General features: G+C 35.2%; 1 protein-coding gene across 1 annotated transcript in view; it reads right to left on the bottom strand.

Moving 5' to 3' along the window:
* Positions 1-622: 622 nt before the first annotated feature.
* Positions 623-26,059, bottom strand: part of TTLL7 (tubulin tyrosine ligase-like family, member 7) — a 53,693-nt gene continuing 28,256 nt past the window's right edge. The window contains exons 12-20 of the mRNA XM_010285737.1: positions 24,813-24,948; positions 23,933-24,019; positions 19,446-19,641; positions 18,122-18,330; positions 15,070-15,204; positions 13,227-13,307; positions 7,814-7,974; positions 4,177-4,350; positions 623-743 (exon numbers count right to left, since the gene is read on the bottom strand). Of these exons, the coding sequence (XP_010284039.1) occupies positions 623-743; positions 4,177-4,350; positions 7,814-7,974; positions 13,227-13,307; positions 15,070-15,204; positions 18,122-18,330; positions 19,446-19,641; positions 23,933-24,019; positions 24,813-24,948 (1,300 nt within the window). The remainder of the gene's footprint in view (positions 744-4,176; positions 4,351-7,813; positions 7,975-13,226; positions 13,308-15,069; positions 15,205-18,121; positions 18,331-19,445; positions 19,642-23,932; positions 24,020-24,812; positions 24,949-26,059) is intronic.

Here is a 26,059-nt window from a genome sequence, read left to right as displayed (position 1 = left end):
ATGTCTTCACTTTGGCTAAAAGATACTATACCATGCCCTTTAAGAAAAATAGCAACATTAAATAGATCTTGTAATTTCAGAGGAAAAATAAAAATATGTCTGCTTTCAGTTTGGCTTCCAGAGTTTTGGGGATTATTTTCAACATGTCCAAGAAGTGATCAGATCATTTTCGATGAGTGTTGCAGTTTTACTATTCTACTACAGTTTTTTAATCATCTTCCTTGTTAATGGATCAATTACATTTGAGACAATAAATAGTATACTTTACAGTAAGTAATATTCAAGTCAATATTCATTGTACTTACAAAATAATGTAACACTGCGATAGGATCTTCAAGATCAATTTGATTTCATATATTCTGCAGCAAAAATAACATTTCTATAGGAAGGAATTACTTATAAACCTAGCAAGATCTACACATTCACATGTGTGTGTAAACAACTTAAGAAGGTTTATTACGTTTCCAGAAAAGCTATACTTTTACAGTATGTTTTCAGCTAAATGTTATCATAATATGGTAGTAAATATATAACAGTACTTATATTTAGCTCCATCACAAATTTTAATTTGAAAAAAAATGGAGTGCCATTATTTACAAAGAACAGCAACTTTCCTTTTGCTTCACAAGTGACTGTATCTGTGTGTAAACAAAATGTTAGGGCGAGGCATTCCAGACGAACTGCAGCTAAGGTTGGACGAGGATGATTTCATGATGAACAGTGAAGGTCCTGCCAATAAATACCTAGAAAGGATACGAAAAATATAGCAGAGTTTACAGGCAAAGTGACGTACAAGAGCAAAAGAATTAGTTGTTCATGTGCCATAATAGCATTGTATGCAAGAAATTACCTACAATAAATACTATTTATAAAACACACAGGGCATTAGGCACTAGCTAACTGAGGTAACAGCTCTAAACTCAGAGAAACTCTTAGCAAAATTTCAAGATATTGTATGAGGATCAAACATCTCTTCAGTCCTTTAAGTTTAAAGCAAGTGGATAAATAAAACAATGGTAACCTGTTTAACACTACTACCAAAAATTAATACTTCATCCATTGTTCTGTTATTATGGTACTATTTATTCAATTTAAACTGGGTAAAAACTGCAATTGATGTTAACCAGCTTATAAGAAGTTAAGTTGTAAAAAAAAAAGTTGATTAGGGAAAAAACAGAAATTTTAGGGAAAAAACAGAAATTTTCAGCTTCAGTTTCGAGCTCTAATTCTCTAAAAATAGACATGCTATCATCACTACTCTAGTAAAGCAAGAAACAATGATGCTACAACCTAGTAAGCCACATCATTGACTATTTACCTTTTATGATGCTACAACCTAGTAAGCCACATCATTGATTTTGGCAATTCAGGCAACTATATAGCCTGTATTTTAAGTAATACTACAAAAAATAATTTATCTTATGCCTAATAGTAATTCTTAAATGTTTTCATGTTATCATTTCCTAATATTTAATTGCAGAAGTCATTAGATGAGCACAGTAAGTGTGCAAAAACACGTATAAATTATTGCTTAAAAATTGTTGCATCATTCTAGTGAATCATATTGATTAATGATGAGTAATTTAAGAGACCGATCCTAATAACCACAGGGATAGAAACAGCATCACACCGCCAATGGGAGACAATCTATGTAAGTAAGTGTACACATTTGGTTTGCTTAAGCTTTGAGAAAAGATTTTATTATAAACATATTATCACCAATATACTTTTTTAAACAATTTACAAAAAAATTAAGTCTGATTTGGGTTGGTGGTGAGCTTAACAGTTCACTATGTCACCAGACTGAGTCCTACCTTTGCTTTACAGTACAGTAAAAAACTCTAATGCTTCTCAGAGAATATGCCAGGTAATAGATAAAGATTATTTTGCAAGCTGTAAGGATCTAGCAGTAGATGTTGGGGTTTTTTTAACACTGGTGAATTTATCAAAATATGAAAAGTCTGACTTTTTACACAGTTTGATTTTAGCTATTATTTCAAAGAGATTTTGGTGTAGTTTTTGAGCTCTCCGATTGTCTTTTTGCAATTTTAATTTTGTGAGAAAAAAATTACATTAATACGCATTTACATTAATACTCCTATTCATTCTCTTCATGATATATAGTGGATTTACAGTTAGGCAGTGGGATTGAGAACAAATTTGAAAAGTGAAAAAGAACTCTGTGGCTGCTTTCATTATCTTTTTCTCTCTCTCTGTACAAATAAATTTTCCCAGCTAAAGAGGTATCTGTAATCTTTAAAAACTTTTGTTTCACAAACATTTGCTTCATAAACACAAACAAAAAATTGGTTTGTGCTCAGAAAAAACAAAGTTCTTCAAATTAGATTTTATAAAGTCTTGGAAAATTTGACTTCTTGTACGTTTATTAAATTATACTCCAATCTCTTCTTGTGCTTCACACAATTTTACAAGAAATTGTAGAAAGAAAGAAAGCCAAGAAAACTATTATTAGTAGTGCAGATTCTTCTGTCATTTAAAAACAGAAACCTAGATGAAAAGTGAAATAGCGTTACGGTTCTCCCATTTCTTGAAAAATAGTTCATTACCTTACAATTGTGGGGCATAATGGCCAAGAGCATTTATTTCCACACTATCTTTCATTTCACAAATTAAGAATATCATGGTTAACTAGCACATTGCAGTATCCACAGTATAGATCTAACGTTTGTGGAGATGAATATAAAAACTGTAACTTTAATCAGAGTTGTCATGACACTCCATTGTTGAACACATACCGGTATTTAGGATATAGAGGGCTTAGATTCTTCTAGCCTCTGAAATTTATGAATAAACTTCCATTCAGCATCCAAAGAAACACAAACACTGGAGATGAGAAAGATCTATTGGACAAACCCTTTCGCTGCTTTCCATGTGCAAGCCTGTTAGCTGCAGTACATTAGAGTAATCCCATCAGTTTGAATAGTTTGTGGTTGGTCATGATGAAAAATTTTCTGCAGTATTAACAGTAAAAGCAATAAAAACTTCAAGGTTGAAGATTTTCTAGTCTTAGCTAATCCAGATGAGTTTACCATACTCCTGCTAGAGCTCAGTAGATGTTAATATTGAATATGATTTGTTTTGTGGCTAACATACTTCTGCTTTTGCTGTGACCAAACAAATTCAGTTTCTGGTTGGTTTTAAATTATGTTAAAGTGCCTTAAGATACATATGACAATAACAAACGGGTTCAGTGTATCAAATAACTAGTCTGAGATATAGCAAGTAAGCAATTTAAGTCATAAAATAAATTTAACAGATAATATATCAAAGGTTTGCTTTTCGCATAGTATTTGACTCATAAAGGCCTTCTATGAAATAATGTCTGTAAGATGTTTTATATAAACAAAGCATTTGTAAGTTTATATACATAATAATTCAAATTGCCATTACGGATAGAATTTGGAACCTAAGTAATTTGAAACTTACATTTAATTCTCCACCTACGATTGTTAAATTGCAGATCGTTGACTCCCACATTTGGAGCATTTTCAGAAATCCCTATTGTATCCAGTTGGAGAATTAAACCAGCCAATGGAGAATCGGGTAAGTGCCAAATAATTTTTTTACTATATGATGCTGTTTTGCAAGGTTTGAAAATATATTTATGCTCTACAAAATGAAATAATAAAATTTTCAATCTGTAGGTTTTGGAAATCAACTTTGCAAAACTGTGCAATACAGTAAATCAGATGGCACTTACCTGACCCTTGGCTGGAGCTGTGCCCCTATAGCATCCCACTGCGAATGTGAAGCCAGAAGTATCATACATGTTAGGATACCTCTAGGAATGCAAATCTGGAATCAGTGATTTTGAGGGATCTGAGAAGGGGAAGAAAGGATATTTTCAGTTTACTTCATGGAAAGCCTTTGCTGCAGCTACCTGGGCAGCAGGCAACCAAGACTTTAATAAGTGTAGTTTCACACAAAATCCATATATCTAGTCTTCTTTTAATAGCACTTCATGAACAGGCTAAAGAGATTAGAAAAGCAGCTCATGATCAAGGGAAATGTTGGGAGTTTTGCCATTTCCCCCCCCCACAAATACCTAGTGAACTAGGCTTAAGGAGAAGTGTAGTGGTAGCAACATAGACTGAAACCTGTTCCAGTATTATCCTTTATACTTACAATTCAGGAAGAAAATATTGAAATGTATACCTTGTATCATCCCAGTGGGGACTAATCCCAGTTGGGGATCCTCTTGAATCTGATGAATATTTGTAAACCACCAGCAGGCAGTGTTTACAAAGCTGTACTATTCGTTGGCAACACTGGAGTTGCTCAGGAGTCACCACCTCTGTGCTTTTACTGAATATGGTTTCCCAAGAGCTCCTGTTATGGAAAAAGACATGACTTCAAGTTTTTTGTCACAAATTGCAATCTGACAGCTTTACTGCTTTATATCAGATTTAACAATAGAGGAACAAGAGAAAAAGCATGACCTTGCCTGTTTACAGGAAAGGTATATACTACTTAACACAAATGTTGGAAGACGTTGAGTCCAAAATACAAATTAAGAACTTAATCTTCATATGTGAAATGTCCAAAGCCACTTTTCACTTGGTTTGTTCCCTAAAGCATTCATAGGGACATTACTTAGGTTTAGCACATAAAGATTTACTGTCACATAATTGTGTATGTGTCTTACAACAGGAATAACAAAACTAACTTTTTATTTTTAACAGGCTATCACCTGAATGTGAATGTAATGAGATATTAAAGGAATTAATAAAAATAATAAATTATTTCTAAACGTCTACACAGTATAATAATACTCTTCTTCTAATTTAAGTACATGATCCTAAGAAACAACTATGAAATTAGTTTAAGGTGCTCTGCTTCCTTATTCAAATAATCACATGAGGAGAGTTGCTCAGTTTAGTCATTCAAGTACTACTTATTATTCCATCTGACCATACGGAGTTAGTCTTCCACAATTAAGTGCAACTTGCAAAGTGTTATTATGCATAGAAGCATTCCTTTTGGAAATGCAGACCATCATGCTTTTGTTTTCTTAAAAAGCCATTTCTCTTTCCAAAAAAAACCCAAACCCTACCATACCAATATAAACCAGGTACGTTTACCACAGATGACAACAATACTTTGCATATACCTCAACACTCCTGTTTGTGCAAAATTCTGACCAGATTACAGATCATTACATCTGTTTTAAAGGCAACGTGGTCCCTGTGAAGACTTTTTTTTGGTCAAAAACATTATCCAGTAGCACAGATGGTTTGTAAGCCTGAGGTTTTTTGTTTGTTTATGAAAGACGAACTTCATACAGTGAGGAAAATGTGCTGCATCTGGCTTCAACATAGCATCCAGGATGATTTAGCCTTGTTCATTGAGATCAGCAGATCTCACAGCCCTGGTGTAGGAAGTTTGTCCTTAAAACAACATCAAAGAACCAGCAAGCTTACCTCTGCCTAGTGAGATTTTTTTAAATTACACTGTATTACGATGGAATTATGAACATTAATGATTAAAACATAAGCTAAAAATTTTTCAGTCTGGCTCCTCAGCCTAGATTATATGTTCCAGCTGAAACTGTTCAGTCCTTGTGGCGGGTTGACACCAGGTGCCCACCAAAGCTGCTCTATCACTCCCCCTCCTCAGCTGGACAGGCGAGAGAAAATATAATGAAAGGCTCATGGGTTGAGATTAAGGACAGGGAGATCATTCAACAATTACTGTCATGGGCAAAACAGACTCAACTTGGGGAAATTAGTTTAGTTTCTTGCCAATCAAATCAGAGTAGGATAATGAGAACTAAAATCAAATCTTAAAATACCTTCCCCCCACCCCTCCCTTTTCCCGGACTCAACGTCACTCCCTATTTCTCTACCTCCTCCCCTCCAGTGGCACAGGGGGAGTTTGATTCTCTAACAGAGAGCGATGAGAAGTTGGCCTCTCTGCTACAGAGGTGCTGTCATGAGTTGTCCATTGTGTATCACATGGCAAGAAGGATCCTTGTAACTGAACAAACAACATACTGGGAAGGTACGGACAGCCCTTCTGTTTTCTTCTGTGAATTCTGCATTACGTGCAGAGTGATCTCTACACATTCTGGATTTTGGTATACTACTTTGACAGTATTTTTAAAATCTTTTACATAGCAACTCCTCTTACAAGGAACTGTAACTCTGTCAAAGAATTTAGCGCCACTTTCGAGCGAGCAAAGTCTTGTTCTGCATGAATGAAATTATTGCTCGATGAGAAATCCTGCTCTTCATTGAACTATTCTGCTGGCTCAGAGACCCTTCACCTGATCCAAGTGAGCAGCAGTTGTTCAAAGATTTTGAACAAAAAACATTCGTTGCAGAGAAAAAAATCCAAAATGAAAATTTTCATGCATATTAGAAGATTTTCAAACTAAACATAAAATTTAAAATGATAACAGCATTATTAAAAGGGAAGGTAAATATATTTTATGATAAAAAAAATTGGGCTTGGACTCAAGACTTCACACACCTCTGCTGGCATGAAGAAGGGACCCTGCAGCTGCTGAGGATTACATAAAAAACAGTTTCAGACTGGAAACACAAAAACCGTTTCTCACCCTACTTTTGGACTGTGCTGCATTCCCAATACCTACCTCTAGCAAATCTATAGGCTGACATTATCTGCATGTTCCCACAGCTTGCCTCAGTGGAAATAAAAAAAAAAAAAAAAAAGTGAAGACTCCTAACGGCTTGTACAACAACAACAAGTCTTCATCAATGAGAAGGTAATGGTAAAAAAGCCCAAAAAAGTGATTTGCTGGGAAACAATTAACAAGTGCATTACATGCATTCTCTATATATGACAAGTGACTATACGTGAAGAACACAGTGACCTGATTCCTTTGTGCACACAATACCCATCAGCGTACTATGCGTGTTTGTTGTAGTTCCTTTTCAATAAATCTCTTACAACACCTTATGCAAGCTAATCAAAACCCCTCCCTTTCTTTATACATTGTATTTTACATTCTTTATACATTGACTTACAGCAAAAAATGCCTTTTTTGTGTGCCGTATATTTCATATTTACACATTTTTATTCTTATTTTATGAATAAATTTGGGATGTGGAGGTGGGAAGGGGGGGATTATTTTATACCTATGATCTGATCCTCCAAACCTATCCTTACACAAATGCCTTTGATTTCAGAAATGTAGATTTTGAAGTGTAGAATATTGAACTTTTAATATATGGCCTTATCTTTTTCCCCCCCCATAGAAAACTTGTATTTGCTACCCAAAGCAAAAACAACTGCTTACCTCAGTGTGGATATTTTCTATTCTGCAAATACCTAAATTCCCACCAGTGTGGGAAACAGTGAATGTAATCAAGCACAGAAATTTGAACTCATTATTTGTAAATCACAGAACTGACACTGCATTTGGCATGAGATGTCAGCTGCACTTGTGACTGAATTCTTTCCTTGTATGTCTTGAGCTCAGATAGACACGACAATGATTGCTGTTGATAGTAAGTCCACATTTGACACTTACAGCAGCCTGGCCTCAAAATTGTGCACCATCCAATGAAAGAGTTGATCTAAAGCTCAAATATTTTGAAAATTAGATTTTTTTTTCCTTGGATTATTTGTTACATTACTAAATGCCTGATTCCATTACTGAAATGGTTGGCGTAGATTATTAGACTTCTAATTATACTGTATCTTTAGATGGTTTTAAAAACAAGTTCAATGTATTACAGCATTCTCTTGAATGAAAATGAGAAAAAAAGTATGCCAGCATTGATTGTAAAAGTTATGAAGAAGACTAAGATAATAAAAACAGGCTTACCCTGAATTACAGAAGCAGTTCCATAGACCTTGACCATGGCTCCAAAGCAAGCGATTAAATACACGGTTAAAGAGACGGTACAGATGTAAATTTTCAATGTCTGGAGCCTTCCAGACACGCTGTAGAACTGCACGAACACTTGTCTTGACTATATCCAAAACCTAGGAAAGAGTATTTCGAGCAAATTAAAGCAAAGGTATATTGCAAAACCTAAAACCAACTGTTCGCTGATTCACTGCGCGCGCACACACAGAGAGATGACTGCATAGCTATAAATTCCCACAGATGTCTATGTTTCATTTCTGTGCATTCATCAGCAAACTTTTATGATACATTTTTTTACATTTTACAAAACCAAATCAAAATGTTTTATTTTTATTACAGAAAATTTCATTTTACTTTTGTCAGTCTGTTCAATACTAGCTCATTTAAATGACAAAAAGTTTAAAAAGAAACAAAATGGACACAATTACAGACTAGAAGCAACATAATTAACAACCCAAATATGATGTACTTCAAGATTATCTCATCTTTTCCCCCACCTTTTTAGATCACCATTTATTTTATAAAGAATTAAAATGTCCTGAAAAGCTACAAGCTCCTTTTGGTTTAATGTCTGTTGAATCTCGGTGTTACCCTAGATCAAACCATTTTAGTTTACCTTTCATGCAGTAAACAGTGTAGTGAAATCAGTAAGAAAGAAAATAATGAGCAAGATATTTAAAATAGCAACATTTATAGAAATGCAACGGATTTATTATATACGGACTACATTTAAACACAAGTGTGTAAAGATGTGGGTGAACAAAATGCTGAGCTGCAGTCAGTATAGCACCAAGAATTTTACCCAGTAAGTCAACGCTACTGAGCGCACATACACACTTACAGGCAGTCGCGCATCCAAGTCATCACAGTCCTCTTTGATGTGCCTTTGCACATCCCACTGAACTTGGATATGGAAGGTGGGATTCATCTTGCCAGCTTTTAAACATCTGTACATTCTCTTAAAAGTCAGACCTCTAGGTTCCCTCCATAATCACTGGAGAGAAAGAGGCTCCAGAGTGTCTTGGCTTCTGTCTACTTACTATCAGTACACCTGTGAATAGTTTTGTGACCGAAGTAGTATTTAGGCCCCACACTGGCACTCTGTGTGGGACAAAATCTGTCCTAAAAAAAAGGCTATGATGCATGTAACCTATTAAAAAAAAGTCAACATGATTTCCTGTAAAAGAGACACCCTTACTGTCTCTTTCGCTAAACAGCATCTTCCAAAAAAACAGTCAGACTCAAGTGGGTGGTGAACCGATAGAGGTATTCACTGATTTGGTATAAGATATTGCAAATTCTAAGATTTAGAAGGTACAATACTTGCCCAGGAAACTTTCAGATGTGCATGACAAACTGATTCACACAGTTAAACATCTGACCCTCACAAGGTGAAGGGAATTTAGTAAAACAGTAAAGTAGGAACATGGTGTTGAACTTTGATTTTTTTTTTTTGGTCCTGCATAACAAACTGTTGTCTGATTAGACATGATGAAGGAAACAAAGCACAAACAAACAAAACATTTGCAATAGCACAATGGATCTGTGTCATAACGAGAAATGCTTAATGCACAGAAAATATATAGGTGCCTAATAATGACAACCTCAATGAAATATGTCATTTACATGTTACTTAAGCTCTTTTTTGAAGACCTAGGATTAGTCTGCATGCATAGGTCTTGCGTTCATTCCATGCACATGTGCACCCAATGTGAATGTAATGCCGTCCTCTCTGTTGGGAATCTTTACAAATGCAGCTAACACACTAAAACCAGATCTGTGGTCTCTTCCTCCCAAAGAGTGAGATAAAGAGAGTAGTAAATTATAACCTAAGGATGGTGTTCTTGTCTAGTGACTGCAGCACCTGATTAAGACTTTCCCACACAAGTGGCGAGTAGCTGTGATGGTATACATCCATTTGAACCAAGTCAGCCCCTAAATTACATGAAGGATCAACCATACATTTCTTTGCAATGTTATACTGACGTAGTAAATTTATCTCCCTGTATAAAACAGAACAATTCCACCCCGTATAGATTCTCTCACTAGTCCAAAAGACATGTACTAAGAACTATGATGCTAATGTGCAGCATTTTCTTTAGCACCTGGAGTTGAAGAAAACTAAAGACTGAACCTTGCATCTTAGAGCAAGCTGCAGACTGCCAGGTACTCCGGAAAACAACCATCTTGTTGTTTTTACTGTGTTGATATTGCCAATATGCCAGAGGGGAAAATGACCCAGTTAATTGTTCTTAACTTGCAAACATGGCTCTAATCATCCATTTAGGAAAAGAGACAAGGCATTGCACAAGAGCTGGAACTTCATGAAACCTACATCCCCATTTTTCAAAGTTAATTTCCCTAGTTTGCCTTCATCTTTCTGTTTACTTCAATTTACATGATTTACTTTAACATAACCAATTATCTAGGTGTAACAGAACAAGATGTTATGAAAGAGCATATTCAAAACAAGATGTTTTGGCCCTCTGGTAACCATCAAAACACTTTTAAAGAAATTATGTAAAGTGATGTGACACAAAGCAGTCACAACTCCTCCCATGGGAAAGTCTCTTTTTCCTAAAAGTCTTAGGAGACTAAATCTCACTTTAGCATGTACTGATTTCATCAATTTACTCTCAACTTGCTTCTAAATGCCTCTTGTACCTCTGCTGTAATGCCAGAATGTTAGATACTAAGAATATGAGCAGCAGTTTAATTTTTCTACATCATATTGAATAATTCTTAAGAAAATATACCTGTCAGATGAACATTGTGAAATCTAGTACATTGCCCAGGTATTTTCTCCTCGTGTTTTAGAACTTCCCAGTAAGTATAGCGAAGGGGACTGAGTTTCTGGTTTGTATTTCACAAAGTTGCAGAAGGTACCTTTGAGACAGATTCCTTACTTGCACAAATATTCTCCACCTTGAGCTCACTCTCCTTTACCCACCCCACTGGAATATAAAACATACTTCTTTCAAATCAACAAAAGCTTACACATTTGGCAGTCCTCAGCTGCAATGTCATTGTCAAAGTTAATCTGTTTTTATAAACTACCCTTCTAAGAATAACTATCCGATTGCTTGAAGGGATTGAGGTTAAAAGCAGTTTAAAAAAAAAAGGCAAATCATTTACAATGCAAGCAAAGATGAAGGACCCACTAGTGCTTCAGGAATTATAAAGTCTCCTAAGTTGTAAAAGATGTCCTCACAAGAAGAGCAAAGAAATCCACATTTCTCATTGTGCAGTTTTTGCTAATAACAACCTGGCATATCAACCTTTATCATACTGACTTTGTACATGTGCCCTTGGTTTTACATGACTGTCAGTCAAATAAAGGACAGAACCACCCTTTATTGTAGGCTTTCTGAAAGAATGCTTACAGGACAAAATTCTGACTAGATTGAAAAGAAAATTAAAAAGAAAAAAAACCCAGACACAGATACATTAAGCCAGATGTCCAAAAGGAGCTCAGGAAGGGCAATTGAAGAATGTATAGCAAATAGCCTCAGTCCCTCAAAGAGCAGATTTATCACTCTCCCCGTGGCAATTCCTTCCCATAGTTTTGGGGAATGACCTATGGGGAAGGGTTGAAAGAGACACCTTTACCAGCCGTGTGTGAAAGCCTTGTATCTCAGTTGCAACGATGGGCCCAATCAGGTGACTCCTTTCCACACTTGTGGCATCATAGATTAAAGAAAACAATTCTAGCAACACATCCCCCACCAGTTTCAACTGTCCCAAAGATTCTTGCTGAGAAAATGAGATCGCCATTGCAGCAGCAGTGTGAATTCTGGGCCCTGTTACCCATGTATATATGTATGTACCTATCTCTCTCTTCCTCCACATCATCATCTTCTACAAGCCCTCACTAACACTCTGGTTTTGGGCAAAAGGTTACAATTGCCATATGCACGCAACAGAAAAGACCTATGTGCACCTATATTGGAATTTCAGCCCTCTTTCCTGTCCTTGAGAAGAAATAAGAAATCATGTTAAGCAAAGGACTATTCAGCAGAACAGCTGTAGATATCAAACAAAAAATGACACAATTTCAACCAATGAAGTTGGTTGCTCTACTGATTCCTGTCAATGGCACAAGAAAAAACTCCGCTAAATTATACATCTGTGCTGTCATTTGATGTGGTTTAAGATTTTTCATTAAGTTATAGGCTCCTACATTTCCAAGTTCTACAGTTTGTCATGCCTAATTTAGTTTTAGAAAGCTGTCTGGACACATATTCCACTTAATATCTGAACTTAACTTGAATAGTCAAATATATTTCTATCATATGGCAACACATTAAATGGACATGTTTTCTCTGTCCACTATGAAAATACAAGCATTTAATGCAATATTCAATGAAATATAGTTTGAAAGACTGAGCATCATACTGCTGATTTTATAAAAAGTAATTTGAGATAAGGATCTGAAATCGTTCTTCCATTCTTTTATAACAATCTACCAACCTTTTCCAATTATAATATTTATCATGTATGCAGCTTTTTGATTAAGTTACTTTCTTTTACGGCCTATAAAGACAGATTGTCTTTATAGATTGAGACACACAGAGGTTAAATGCCTGGAACGGATATGCTAATCCACATAATGTGTCAGTGACTGAGGCAGAGAAAGACCCAAAATACTGCTTTAGGGGTACCAAAATATTAACAATAGAAACAATTTCTACTACGTTAAGGGAAATAAATATTACACTGGGAAGATGATTTTGACTGATATGTGACATACAGATATGAATGACATATTATAGTATGTCAGGTTTTAAACATCTTAAAAACTCTTTAGATACTATGCACAGCAGTAGCTCCTAGATAGCAGATGAGTGAAGACAGAATAATAAACAAATATAACTAGTCCTTTGCAAGGCTAAACCAGTCAGTTGAACCTTATAATAATGTCAATAATCTTTGCTTGGCAGGTCTATTTTTTATTCAACGTGCTCTGTTGTAATACTGTGGGTCAAAGACTCAACAAGCCAAGTGCGATAACTCCATAATGGAGTTTCAATATGCCTGGTCTGAAACTGCTGACTGGTTTATCCCTTATCAATCAAATCTGCCGAATCAATACACTTCTAAGAATGTTTGCTAAAAATTAGGCATGTAAGCACTAAACATTTATTTGTTTGCTTTTCTTTTGGCAGACTAAATTAAGAAACTGTTTTTTTCCAGGATAAATATGGAGTGACACCATTTCCTGCAATGGAATTAATTCATATATATGTTATCATTAATAGTCAGTATTTCAGCATCTCAGGTCACTCCCAGATACTGCTAAGCACCAGTAGAAACGCTGCTATGCACCTACTTCAGACGATCTTCAGGAAATTAAATATATGTCACTTACTTTTCGTTGCTTTACAGAATCCAATTTTACCAACCAATAGGACGCCACTTTTGTTTTATGATACTTCCAATTATCCATAATCTGTAATCATTGCAAAACACAAGATAAAAGAAATACACATAAAAACAACTGAAATCTGCCATTTCATTCATGGGCATTCCTAATGCTAAAAAGTGTAAGCATCTAAAAGACATCTGTGAAAAGGCCTTTTAGAGAAAAGAAGTAGAAAAATGTTTGCAAGTTTATTTGGGGAATGCTTGCAAAGACATGTGCAATCTTTCAGTTTAATCCTACCCTCTTTTCCACCCAATTCTGACAGTCATACACAACAAAGCAGATAGAAACTTGTCTTGACTGACGCAGCTGGGATTCCTTGAACACAGCAATAAGTTCAATAACGCGTAACTGTTAACCTATTTAAATAGTGAGTTTTTTGCTGCATAGAGCACATTAGGCATACCTTGAAAACAGCCTTTCTATAAATAAGCATATATGAAGTGCAATATTCTCCTTTTACGATGTCTAAATGCTACCAAAATATCTCAAGCTGTGAACATACGTTTTTATTTTGTTATTTATTCTATTCTATTCCAGAACTATGACAAGTTCTACCTCATTGACAACTAATGTACCATTGTTTGTTTCCGTCCATGATGAAATATTATTTCTCATCAGAAACTAGTTAAGGTCAGACAAATTTATAAAAGAATTCTGCAATAAGAAAGGGCATTTATAACCATGGTAACGTTGTATGAGAAAGCACCACTAGATGGAGTACATACACACACACTTCCATATGTACATAAATGCACACACACTCTCACATGTCCGAAGAAGAAAATTTAATGAAGAATTTTATTTCTGATTCTAAGACGAAAAATTAAATATGCTAGTTATGAATGCTATCTTTCAGAATCACCCAAAACAGCCATCATTACAGAAGAATTCCTTTCCACTGTGATGTAGTTGCACAGATCACTAGAGACATAATCAACATTTCAAAAGCTCACAGAGCAAAGGACATTCCTGACTGGATGGCAAATTAGATTAATTTTAACATACCCTGGACTGTGCTTACTACATCAGAATACAGGTGTTAATTTAAATTACTAGATGTCTCCATATCTACTAGACTGAGAAAAGAATCTCTGTCTTAATTTTTTTCTTTTCCAAGCTGATATTAGTTTCTTTGCACTAGATATTTAAAAGGGATTTGGATACCAAGTATTTTCCGCTTATATATCTGAATACTAGGTACTGCTTTTTAACTGCCCTTTAGATTGGGCATTGTTTCACATGTCTTTGATACCAAATGATGAGGCTTAGGACAATGATGAATATAAGCAAGAGTAAGACAGCAGACTAGAAGAGCCAAAAAGAGTGTGACGGGTGTTTTTTATGACTAGCAAACCTCCAGTCTGACTTGCAGCATACCATTCTGAGTTCCCTAGTATGCCTATTTGAGAGCAAGTTAAACATGTCAGGATCTATACTAACAATATCAGATGAAATATAAACTGTTAATGAATTGTAACTTTCTTCTTAGCTTACTTAAAAGTTTGAACTTTCTCCACAATGAAAAACTGAAATTTCCTAACCTTGCTGATTGTTTCTCATATATTTTATAAAGACATAGGAATGTTTTCAGTGCTGCTCTTCTAAGGTCAGAAAGTATGCAAAGCTCCAAGCTTTTGAAATCTTTTGAATTATCCTGAGTTATGGAAGTTTTAAGGCCACAGGAGCTCATGAATCATAAATTGAGCTTTCTACTTTCCTTCATTTTACTGGACTAAAGAGTACATGTCTAGCCTGTAATTCTTCTTTCTTATTTATAGATACTTACATCTTCGATAATTAATTCTGATTCTTCATCTGTTTTTCCTGGAAACTTCATTCTCATGTCATTAATAATGAGAAGAGTCTCTTTTGTCAAAGCAACTTCTTGCTCTTTTGTTTTCTGTTGCAGCAAAGACTCGTTCTAAAAACCAATACAAAGCAGAGGAAAAATGTCAGGCATGTCATTAGATTACATTACAAAGATGTTTCCTTGACAAAAATAAATCCTAAATAAGGTGACATAAAATATATTGTTAAAGGCTATAGACATAATATCTGATACAAAACTGATATACACACATATGCCTCATGTACACTAATGCATCCCTACTACTTATAGTTGTCAAGAAATTAAAGAAAAATAGTTCAAATTTAAGTTTGTTGGAAACAGAATAAACAAATACATATTTGATATTTATGGTGCGCACCATTTAAAATATAAATTTGAATTTTAGATAATAGACTTTGAATTTAAATTCAACATTATGAAAATAAATTATTAGTCATAAAAAACTTCCTTTCAGTTCTTCACTGCAACAATTTAACAGAAACTGACAATTATATGTCATTGTGCCAAGATTTCAGGAAGCATTAAAAAGTAAGGGCACTTTGCTCCTACTCTAGTCAGTGGGGGTTCTGACAGTGTCTTTGATTGTCCAGGATTTTGTTTAAAAGACCAGTGCTTTTTACACCAAACACCAACTTGAACCCCTACAAGTGTCTGCAGAGAATCATCTCGGGAGGGTTTGGGGGTTTTCTTTAAATCTTAGACACTAGTTAGAAGTATTTCTGATCCTCTTCCTTTACTTCTGCATATTTTTGTATTTGCAAGATTAAGTTGGCTTAATTTTATATTTCCTCAAGAGTTTAATTCAAAATTTTTAGGCATTTCTAAATCTTAGTATTCTGTAAGAACTACAATACTTACTTAAGGATATTTTTGCTTAAGTAAGTGATAAATATTTTCAAGCATAACAAAATATTTTGCTACATGTTATATAATAAAGTGGCTGAAATAATGAGACAACAAATATTTCCAAATCTACTTTTGTTTATAACTGCTATAATAATGCATTTATAATTCCCAATGGTAAATGACTTATCCCAAACTTAGTTTCCATACCTTCAGTACATTTGGATCTCAGCAGCCTCCAAAAATGGCAATATACTGCTCTTTTCTTTCCCAAAGGATAAAGTAATACTTTATCATGCACAAATGATTTCTTAGTAAGTTATAGTTTATCAATTTGAATTTTATTCTAGCAGTAATAGATAGTATATTATTCTTAGTTGCAAAAATAATTATGAACAGAGTTCCATTCACAATACAGAGCTAAATTATGAGTACTTCTTATCCATTCTGTAAGTAATTTTATTCACATTATTTTAAGAAGCATGACCTAAGCTCTATCACCCAACATAATTGTTCTGCATATCAAGATCATTTCTGTGGTGGAGCTTTCTCAACGAAAAACAGAGTATGGTTTCTTACTAATGTTAATTTAAGTGAGTAGCCCATTTTTCACGTCAGATGGTAAGAGACTGTTTTTAATCTTTCAGTAATTTGTATTTGATATAGAGTTAATGTGAATAGAAAAATCTATATTAGCCCTGTCTCATTAAAGTCTCGGAGTACATCTTGAAGATAAAGGGGTACTTTTAAAACTTGAGATAGCTAATGTGATAAAAAATACCTTTAACACGTTGTGGTGAAGACACAATCTTAATGTCTTTCCAATTCTATTAGCTGACTTTAAAGACAGAAAACCATGTTAAGGAGTATTTCACAAGATGTCAGCACACAATTTTAAAAGGATCCTTTTTCATCATTTAGACAAAGCCTCACAGCCAAAACAGACAATGAGCGTCCTACCAGATAAAAATGATGATTAGAGATAGTAAATACTGTGAAGCAAGTTCATTAGCATTACAAAAGGATTTCCCACAATCAAAGCTCACCACAATAGAGGAAGGCTGCAAATACGGGTTTGCCCCCTCTCCAGATGAATTATTTGGGTGATGAAATATACAGGTCAGGCACCAAAGCATGAATGGAAACACACTGGCACCAGCACTCAATACAATACTGAATGCGGCTGGGGACTCATCCCGGCAAACGCTGCCTAGGGGTAAGCGGATATATGGTCCACCATGCAAACACAAAAGAAGAAATGCCAGGGTTGTGAAGGAGATACCAAAGAGGATGAGAGTCTGGTCACAAAAGGAAAAAATATGTGGCTCAAAAGTACATTGTGAAATTACAACTAACCACACAAATTCTAAACAGCTAGAAGTATTTAATCTGATCTATTATTCTATTAATTATTTAGTTAGATCACCTGAGTCTAAATGCTTGTCTATCTCAGGGACAGGCTTCAAAATGAAAGAAGTTTTATCTTAACTTTAAAAAAAAAGATGGCTTCTAAGATAGTTATTGCAGTGGCAAATTCTAGAGATGACAAGAACTATCTATAAATTTTAATTTGTTCACTTGGGAAGTAGAGGAAATACAGCTCTACTGCAGTGGTATAGTATATGCGAATTAGGTACAGTAGGTTGAAAATTAATTACACTTTCTTCTACAATGGACATCCATACAAAGTCTTACTAATGTTTTATTCTGGTACAATGTGGAGTATACACTGGTTTTGAACTATTGATGTATTTTTGTTACTGTAAAGATTTTAAATGTAGGTACATCCTTATTTCAGAACCAGCAGTCCCCAAACAAATCAGAGAAAATTTTTAGGAGAGGTAAAAACTCTTTCTATCTCCAAAAAGCTATTTAGGAGAGCAGCTTTCCCAGTCACAAAAACTCTAAGACTTCCATTCTCACAAAATGTGACATCTGTATTCTTGCACCAGAAACACTGACACATCACAGCTAGCATTCACTGTAAGTTATATGCAGGTCCAGAGATCTTATACTCCTGAGTTTCTGTCAAAATAGCATTGGCTACAGTACCTCAGGTTTTCTGACATTGTAAAAATTAGTAACGTATTTATTGAGTTTTAGAGAAATGGAACACATTTTCAACGCAACTGTTGTGTTAACTCACCCCCGAAGAGTTCATAGTTCCCAAGCTGGGTGTCTGAGAGACTCTGGCCGAAGAAGGGCTGCGATTTAAAGAATGAGACCTATTCACTGAGGATGCACGCTGGATTTGCAGAGATGCTTTGGCTGAAAAGGGACGTTGCTCAGCTGCCTGTGACTGCATAGTCAATATTGATATTGAACGAGGGCAGCTTACAGAACGCCTTATTGGACCTGTGGATGATGTGGGGGATGAATATGATGGAGATTTTATATTTTGAGTTGAAGGTTTCCAGTTCACTCTACCTGCAGACAAATTAAATGTATTATGCAATTACTTATTATTTTTTAATACCCATTTTTCAGCCTTTGTAACTAACAACATATATGAACAACATGTGTACACATATGTTGTACTATAATGTATGTTGACTAACAGCTATATATGTAGCATTCAGTCATGTCAGATTCCCTAATAACACATACTTTACATGCTCTATAAGAATATTTATGTCTTCCTCACAGTCAGCTTTAATAGAGGACTGGAGTCTACCTCATAAGATGCATCAGATTTATGACAGGGTGCATATGCCCTAATGGTCAAAAAGTATGTGGCTACTACGTGCTTCCAGACTGTAAGATACAGAAGCAGGAGAGAAAATTTGGTTTTGGATCCCATATTTGCAGATCCACTATCCCTCACCTGCTCCTGCATAGCTGTACAGTTTTTTAGTTCAGTCTTCTGCTAAATAAAGGATGCTGCTACGAAAAATGAAATTTTAGAAGCAGTGTTATATGTGTGCAATTATATGACAAAATTCTTTGAGACAATACACCACTAAAACAAAAAATAACATGCTGTATCTACCATGTTCAACAGAACATGCTCACACTAATGCTCTGCAGCAAACAAGAAAACAATCACACACAAAAAAGCTGTACAGGAATCTCATCTGGAATATGTTACCTCCAGATACATTTCTTTATCCTATCTATATTCCAGAAAATGCAAGCTTAATAAAACTACCTTTTACAGGCGAAAAAATGACAATCTGTCCAAAAAAAAAAATCTAAGAGCAAAGAGGAACATTCATACCATTTCCAAGTGTAGCCCAGATGGTAGCCCAGGTGTACTTTTCTCTTTAGTGTCCCTGGCAAAATAATATTCATTTCTTCCTTTTTTTAAAATTAATTTTCATTAATTTAGAAAATATTTTAAAGATGACGAAACAAGCAAACTGGTGTTTAATCCTGAGTTACAAATGTTGATACATTCTAAAATGCTGAAGCATTTTATACAATTCATCATGAATGCCAGATTTACTCGGAAAAATGATGATTTCACTTACCTGATCGTTCCAAAGATTTGCATTTATTTTCTTCAAGATCATATGAAACTTTCTTCTCTTTTTTTTCATTGTGATCTTCCTTTTCAGTTTCTTCTCCTGATTCTGACATACTGCTACTGCTACCACAGCTACTATCACTATTGTAGTTCTTAAGTTTTCTTAAGGGCTGTGCACTCTCTGGCATTGAACACAAGGGCTAATGCAAAAAATAAAAAAAATAAACAAAAACACAGAAATTAAATTCCTTCATAATCCCAAAAGAACACTTTACTATCACACTAGGTTCCAGATTCAGGCAGGTTCATTTTTACATATTTAAATCCTCCCAAATTAGATTGTCCTTAATTTTAAAATAAGTGCTTAAATATTTCATTAAATTCACCAGAGTAATACTAATCTTTCTCACATGAAGAGCAGCAGAATATAGTAAGGGGGAAAAAATTATTTTATTTCAAGTATGACTTACACTACCAGAATTACAGTCTGAAATCATAAATCAAGTGATACAGAATACCATTTACAATCAGTTCCAATCCCTCACTGATATTTGCAATAACTGAAGCTACAGTTTAACAATGCCTAATGTAAAGAAATACATCAGGGAACTTTGGCTGGTACACATCTGAAAGAGAAAGTGATTAATACACATCCTGCAGAAAGCAGAAACTGGAAGAATATAGCAAGCTATGCTAGGTGTATTTGGTGTCCCATATGCACCTGGGATTCAGTGCTATCACCAAGGATACCACAAAAAGTAGAAGACAGAGAAACTGAAGCAAGAACAGAAACTACAAAAGAACATTTTTCTTCTTCCATCTACCATAGGGCAGACAAGAAAAATGCAATATCCTTCATTATATCTATTATCCTAAGAAGGCTCATGTGGTCCTTTTTTTCCTACACCTTTTCTTTCCAGTAACTCTCAGCTATAAGAAGCTATGGTGATGGCCTTATCTTCCTAGTCATCTAACTGACTGCAATTAAATCTCAGATTCAAAAAAATTAATATGACAATTTCTGAATGTATTTTGGGTCAGAGTGAAATAGAATAACTCTCAGGATAATTTAAATAGCCCTATTATCTTAGAATAATGTAATACACCACGATTTATTGTGAAGGGCACAGAATAAAACCCCAAAGATACTGTTCCTGCGAGATACACTTGCAGTGTAAGTAAACATATTCTACCTAAACTTCTATTCCAGCCAAGGAAGGAAAGAGATTTCCACTAGCTTAAAAGTGACAGTATGTTTATGCAAGCCCAAGCTGTTAGACCAGGTAAGGAAGAGTTGAAGAAGTATATTGCATTGAGGAGAGCCCTGGTAATTGTTCAGATTACACAAAGAATATTTTGATATCTTTGAACCTAACAAAAGGACAAATTTAGGTGCCTCAACACTTCTTGCTTTCTCAGAAATAGTTGTCCTAATCATGAAATACTGTGTATCATGGAGATATATTGATCAGACATTCCTGATGAGTTATAAAAGGTATAATAAACATTTCCAATCAAAACTCGCAGGGGCTTTAAGGTAGATCTCATTCCCACTTATGATATGCGTGTTCCTCACACATTGTACATGAAACAATAAGAACATTCTGACCAAGACTTCACATCAATCAATGAAGAAGAATAAAAAGAAAGATCAAAGAAATTACAAAAAGCAGTAATGACAAATAATAGCTAGATCTGGGTTTAAACTGACCTCTTAAAATAAGAGATATTTGATTGCTTAGCAATTCTAATCACCTTGACTTTCCCCTTTTGCTAGCCTGATTTTTCTTTGAGTAAACTCATCTGATTTTATATCATAAGAATAAAAATAAAATTAATCTCTCATTTCCTCTAAAATATCTGTTATTTTATTTCCTTAGTTCTTTTTCCCCGCGCGAACGGGTGCAATGTAATAAACATGAGTAAGCGTTACAGTGCGTAAGGATAAGGTGCCCTCTAGAGGCTACACATAAACCAGACATTTCCAAAATGTATTTCTCAATCTAAGGAGAAATCAGTAATACTTCAATTGCAGGCAAAAATGCCTTCATTCTGGCAAATTCTTGACTTGCTTTCTACTCTGAGCTCCCAATCATGTAGCAAACATGAAATAGTTGTTACATGCAGAGCTTATTTATACACACACACTCCTCTACCCCTCAGACATATGTATGTATATATGTGTATGTATATATATGTTTCTATGTATGGAGAGGATGAGGAGGAAAACACCTCTCTCTCCAAACTACTCCAGCTGTTCTGTATAGAGTTTTCTAAGTCCTGACTGTTCCTTTTTCCAAGGAAGAGTGTGCACTCAAGGCAGAGCATCTGACTTCCTAACAGTAGCTTTTGTCAGCACGCCAGCCACTGACTTTTAAGGGAGAATAGGACTTTATGTCCCTTTGAAATAACATTTCATGTTGGGTAACACATATGTGAAAAGTACTGTTCCTTCAGGTTTGTTTTGTCTATCAAATCTTGCATATATTACTTTTTTGATATGCTAATGGATCTTTATTTGTAGGATTTTATGATTACAAGATGAGTTTTACAGCTGGATTATTCTCTCACCTGATAGATTTGCAGACAACAGTAAGTTCTACTGCCTACCCCACTCACCAGATTTCTATACAGATATATATTTAGATACTACATATCTCATAGCAGACCCCTTACAAAGAGGTGGCCTATCAAATGCATAGTATTAGCCATAGGCACCTTACCCCTTATAGGAAAGAGGTGATGCTCTTTGGGTATAAGATACAAGGACCATCTGCAATGGGAATCTGTATTTCAAAGGGAGTGCATAGGATATTATGCAACCAGGGAAGTCTCCCGTCACATGGCTTCACTGTAGGCATGGTTTAAATGATTGAGAAGTGTATAAGGACCCTAAAAAAGATGCAGGAATAGAGATTCTGCACTGCATGAAGTGTGCATACTGCAAGGAAAAGAAACAATCTCCTTGCATAAGCTAGTTTCATTGCCTTCCCTTCTGATTCCACCAACTTCATGGAAAAAAAAAAAGTGGGAATTTTGGTCGTATGCGATTTTTTCTTTCTCCTGTAAGTGCAAACAGTATTGTACCGGTAGAGTAGCTTGTAAGCTACAGAATCCATATGCCTGCTATAAAAGAAGACCATGTCATATAGTCTCACTCACAAATTGATCAAATTTCATCTTAAAACTAATTAAAAGAGGTTTCTCAGTTTGGGCTCAGTACCCTATTAAATGTTTATGGCCTCCAGCTTGGGAATGGCTTGTGTGCAGCCAGTATAGAAATAATATAGATCAAGTCTGTGTGCATACAGTGAACCAAATAGATAGGCTGCTGGGAAAAGACAGGCTTCCGGAAAAAGGAAAAATATGTCTGAGAAATTGAACTTGAATTAAGTGACCCTATGTTAAAGAACTGAAAACAAAACCTCAAGGAAAAGAATCCCTGAAGAATGCAAGTTGAGTGTGTTGCCAGGGTGGACTGGATTTCTTTTTTTTTTTTCCCTCCTCTTTAAATGAATCCACCACTGTTAAAGCACTAGCTCACAAAATCCATGTATTTGTAACGAGGTTCCTGCAAATCTATCTTAGTACTAGATTGGGTATGCAGGTCCTCTTTCCAGTATGCATGCCTGTAATAAGATGTAGCTCTTTGGATTCTTGCACATATATAAAGGACCCCTGCAAGCTCAGGACAATTGTCAGCATTCATTTTGTACAGAAATCATCAGAAACACAAAATGCTGTAAAAAAATTTACATGCATCCATAAACAAATCCATAAGAGCACAGGAACATAAATGTAGGCTCTTCTAAGCAGACTTGACCTAAAATGTTTACAGGATATAAGAATCATACTTATTTTAGCTGAGCCAGAACTATTTATCTTTACTGGCTTACAGAGATAAGCAGCATATTTAACTATGTATGCACTACGCACACAAGCAGAAAGCATTAAGCTAAAAATAATTTACACTCACTTTAAGAGCAGATTTTGGATACAAAACAGGCTCAAAGGTATAAGGTACAACTCTTTTAGCAAGTGAGCAAGCTATGGATAGATCATAATCATAATTAATCCTTTGAGCTTTCATCATGCCTTTTATCCTATGATCTCAAAATTCCTTAGTGGCACTAATCGATTAAAGATGAAAGCATTCTTTTGGGATAGGCTATGGATATAAAAATCATTTCACACACTGAAATCAAGCAATCTCTTGTACAACGGTTGTTACCATACACGACAATTCCTCAAAACAGCTTAGAGAGGAAAAGAAGGATGTCATATCCAGTTAAAATTTTAATGGTATTTAGTTGGACAAATGGTAGTTATGCTTCTCTTCATACTTTTAAAAAAAAAAAAAAAAAAAAGGGGTTAATGGCAGTCTGAGGAAGAAAACTTCCACCAGGATCAGCTAACTGAAGTCCCCACTTTAAATTCTCAGACTACCTCTCTCCAGAGTGAAATAAAAATTGGTATCTAAATGTCAAATACCTTAGGTCCTCGCTGCCTGGTGCATTTTCCCATTAGTTTTTCATCATCTATTTCACACTGCTCCAGAAGATCCAAAATGTCCTCCTCCTAGAAATGGGAATTCCTTACAATTAATTCAAAGCAGCACATACCTTATCCTTCCAAAATTCAAGAACCAAGTAGTAAGAATTTGAAATTACTTTGATTACTAATTCCTGAAATAAGACTATGAATCCCTCCACGGATATAAAAGTATTTCTTCTGATGTATGCATCTTGGCTTGCAATCAACATGAAACTGAAAGTTAAAATCAAGTCTTAACATTTATTAAAGTCTGAAGAAAGGGTTGAACAAAGATTTCTGTAAAACTGCTGGATGATGCCAACTACAAAAATGGGAAATTATTTCTCAGATTTCAAACTAAATCATGTTAGTTTGTTATTTTAAATATATCCATCTTCCTACTGTCTCTGACTACATACATAGGCCATCAGGCAGAGGTTTTGGATGCCTTAATGAAGCTGCTTTTGTGATATCTCTCGTTCCGGTCCATAAAAGTGGATGAATAGACTGGGGACATTACCAAAGGAAGGAGGAGGCAATTACCAGCTCAAAAGCAGTTTCTGCCAACCTCTGGTTTGGCCAGGGGTAAGGCTGAGGATCAGGGAAATGGTAAAGCAGCTTAAAGCCATCTAGCCTGTCTCCACCCTGGGTCTACTGCAGTTCATCCAGATTCAAGGATCTGGCCCACAAGCTGCACAAAGAATGATAATAAAATGATGGAAACATTATCAAATGCTATCTATTAGCCATCACAAATGTTTATGGTGAAACTGATCCACAAGGTCATGAATCCCAAGATAAATAACTCCAACAGCCAATACTTCTTGTGCTTCAGTACCTTCATTCTTTTTAAAGGGTTATTCATTTCTCGCTGAAGTGAAGCTGCTCTCCCAGCAAGAAACGTCTGGAAAGCAGTGGCTAACAAACTCTCATACTTTTCAAGTAACGTCTTATCATCAGGAGGGTAAATTCGCCTAAAATAGGGGGGAAAAAAAACTGAGTTTAAAATAGAATCTGAGCTACTTATTGCACTAGGAACAAAAGTAATGCAGCTAATTCACAGTCTTTTCTATAATGTATATTCATCCCATCTATACTAATTATAGAGTATCATATCATAAAACCTATACTCTGAACATTGCTCCCTAAATCTAATTTTAATTCTAACTAAATCTAACTAATCAGTGAACACATTCGTGTTTAAGCCAGCAATTAGCCAGTCAAAAGATATATACCATGCAGGTCATTCCAGAGACATACCAAAACTCAGTTTTGCAACACTCTGAAATTTCAGTGGGTGTGAATGATGCATGCGGGTGTGAATGATTCATGAATTATTAACAAAATATTGCGTGTAAAATTCAGAGCCACAAAATGATTTCTATTAGCAATAAAGGGACACAAAACAGTGAAAACCTGAACAATTGCTTTGAGTTAATGGGCATGATGTAAATTAAAGATTGAGTATGTACTGCAGTTGAATGCTAAATCCACCAAAATAATGAACGGGAAGAAATAGATACTATAAGAAAAAAAAATTTCTGACACACAGATGTACAGCATGACTGATTTTCCGTTAGACCAGCTGTGACATTATTCTCTAAAATCACAGGTAAAGAGATTATGACAGTGTGAGAAGTAGCACTTGGTGATATATTCATGCTCATCAAACAACAATGGGCTTTGAAGAAAACCACTCCAATCCATTTCTCATGACTGCCTGAAACACATCCAGAAATGATGATGATGGATGACAAATTTCTAATGTATTGTAAGGAGTAATCCATAAGTTAATTCTGCCTGCACTGTGCAGAGCACAGGTACCGTTTACATATTGACTGGCATTATGTGACTTCTATGTTTTCATGGATCTTTTGTGAACTTTTTACAAAGTCCTTTCTCCTTTTCAGTCTTTTCCTCCGTGAAAAGGTATCTTTCATGATGATTTTCTTGCAATGAAAAAAGGATGGTTATGATCCCAGTAGACTCAAGGAGTTCTACATCAAATTGAATATGCTTCCAGTTTGCATAAAATACCTGTAGGAGCTCTAAACTAGTTGCAGACAACACTTTTTAATGGTATTG

The sequence above is a fragment of the Phaethon lepturus genome, unplaced genomic scaffold (genome assembly GCF_000687285.1).
Source record: "Phaethon lepturus isolate BGI_N335 unplaced genomic scaffold, ASM68728v1 scaffold1624, whole genome shotgun sequence".
Lineage (NCBI taxonomy): Eukaryota > Metazoa > Chordata > Aves > Phaethontiformes > Phaethontidae > Phaethon > Phaethon lepturus.
Note: the sequence above shows the minus strand (reverse complement) of the source record. Positions and strands in the feature narration are given on the sequence as shown.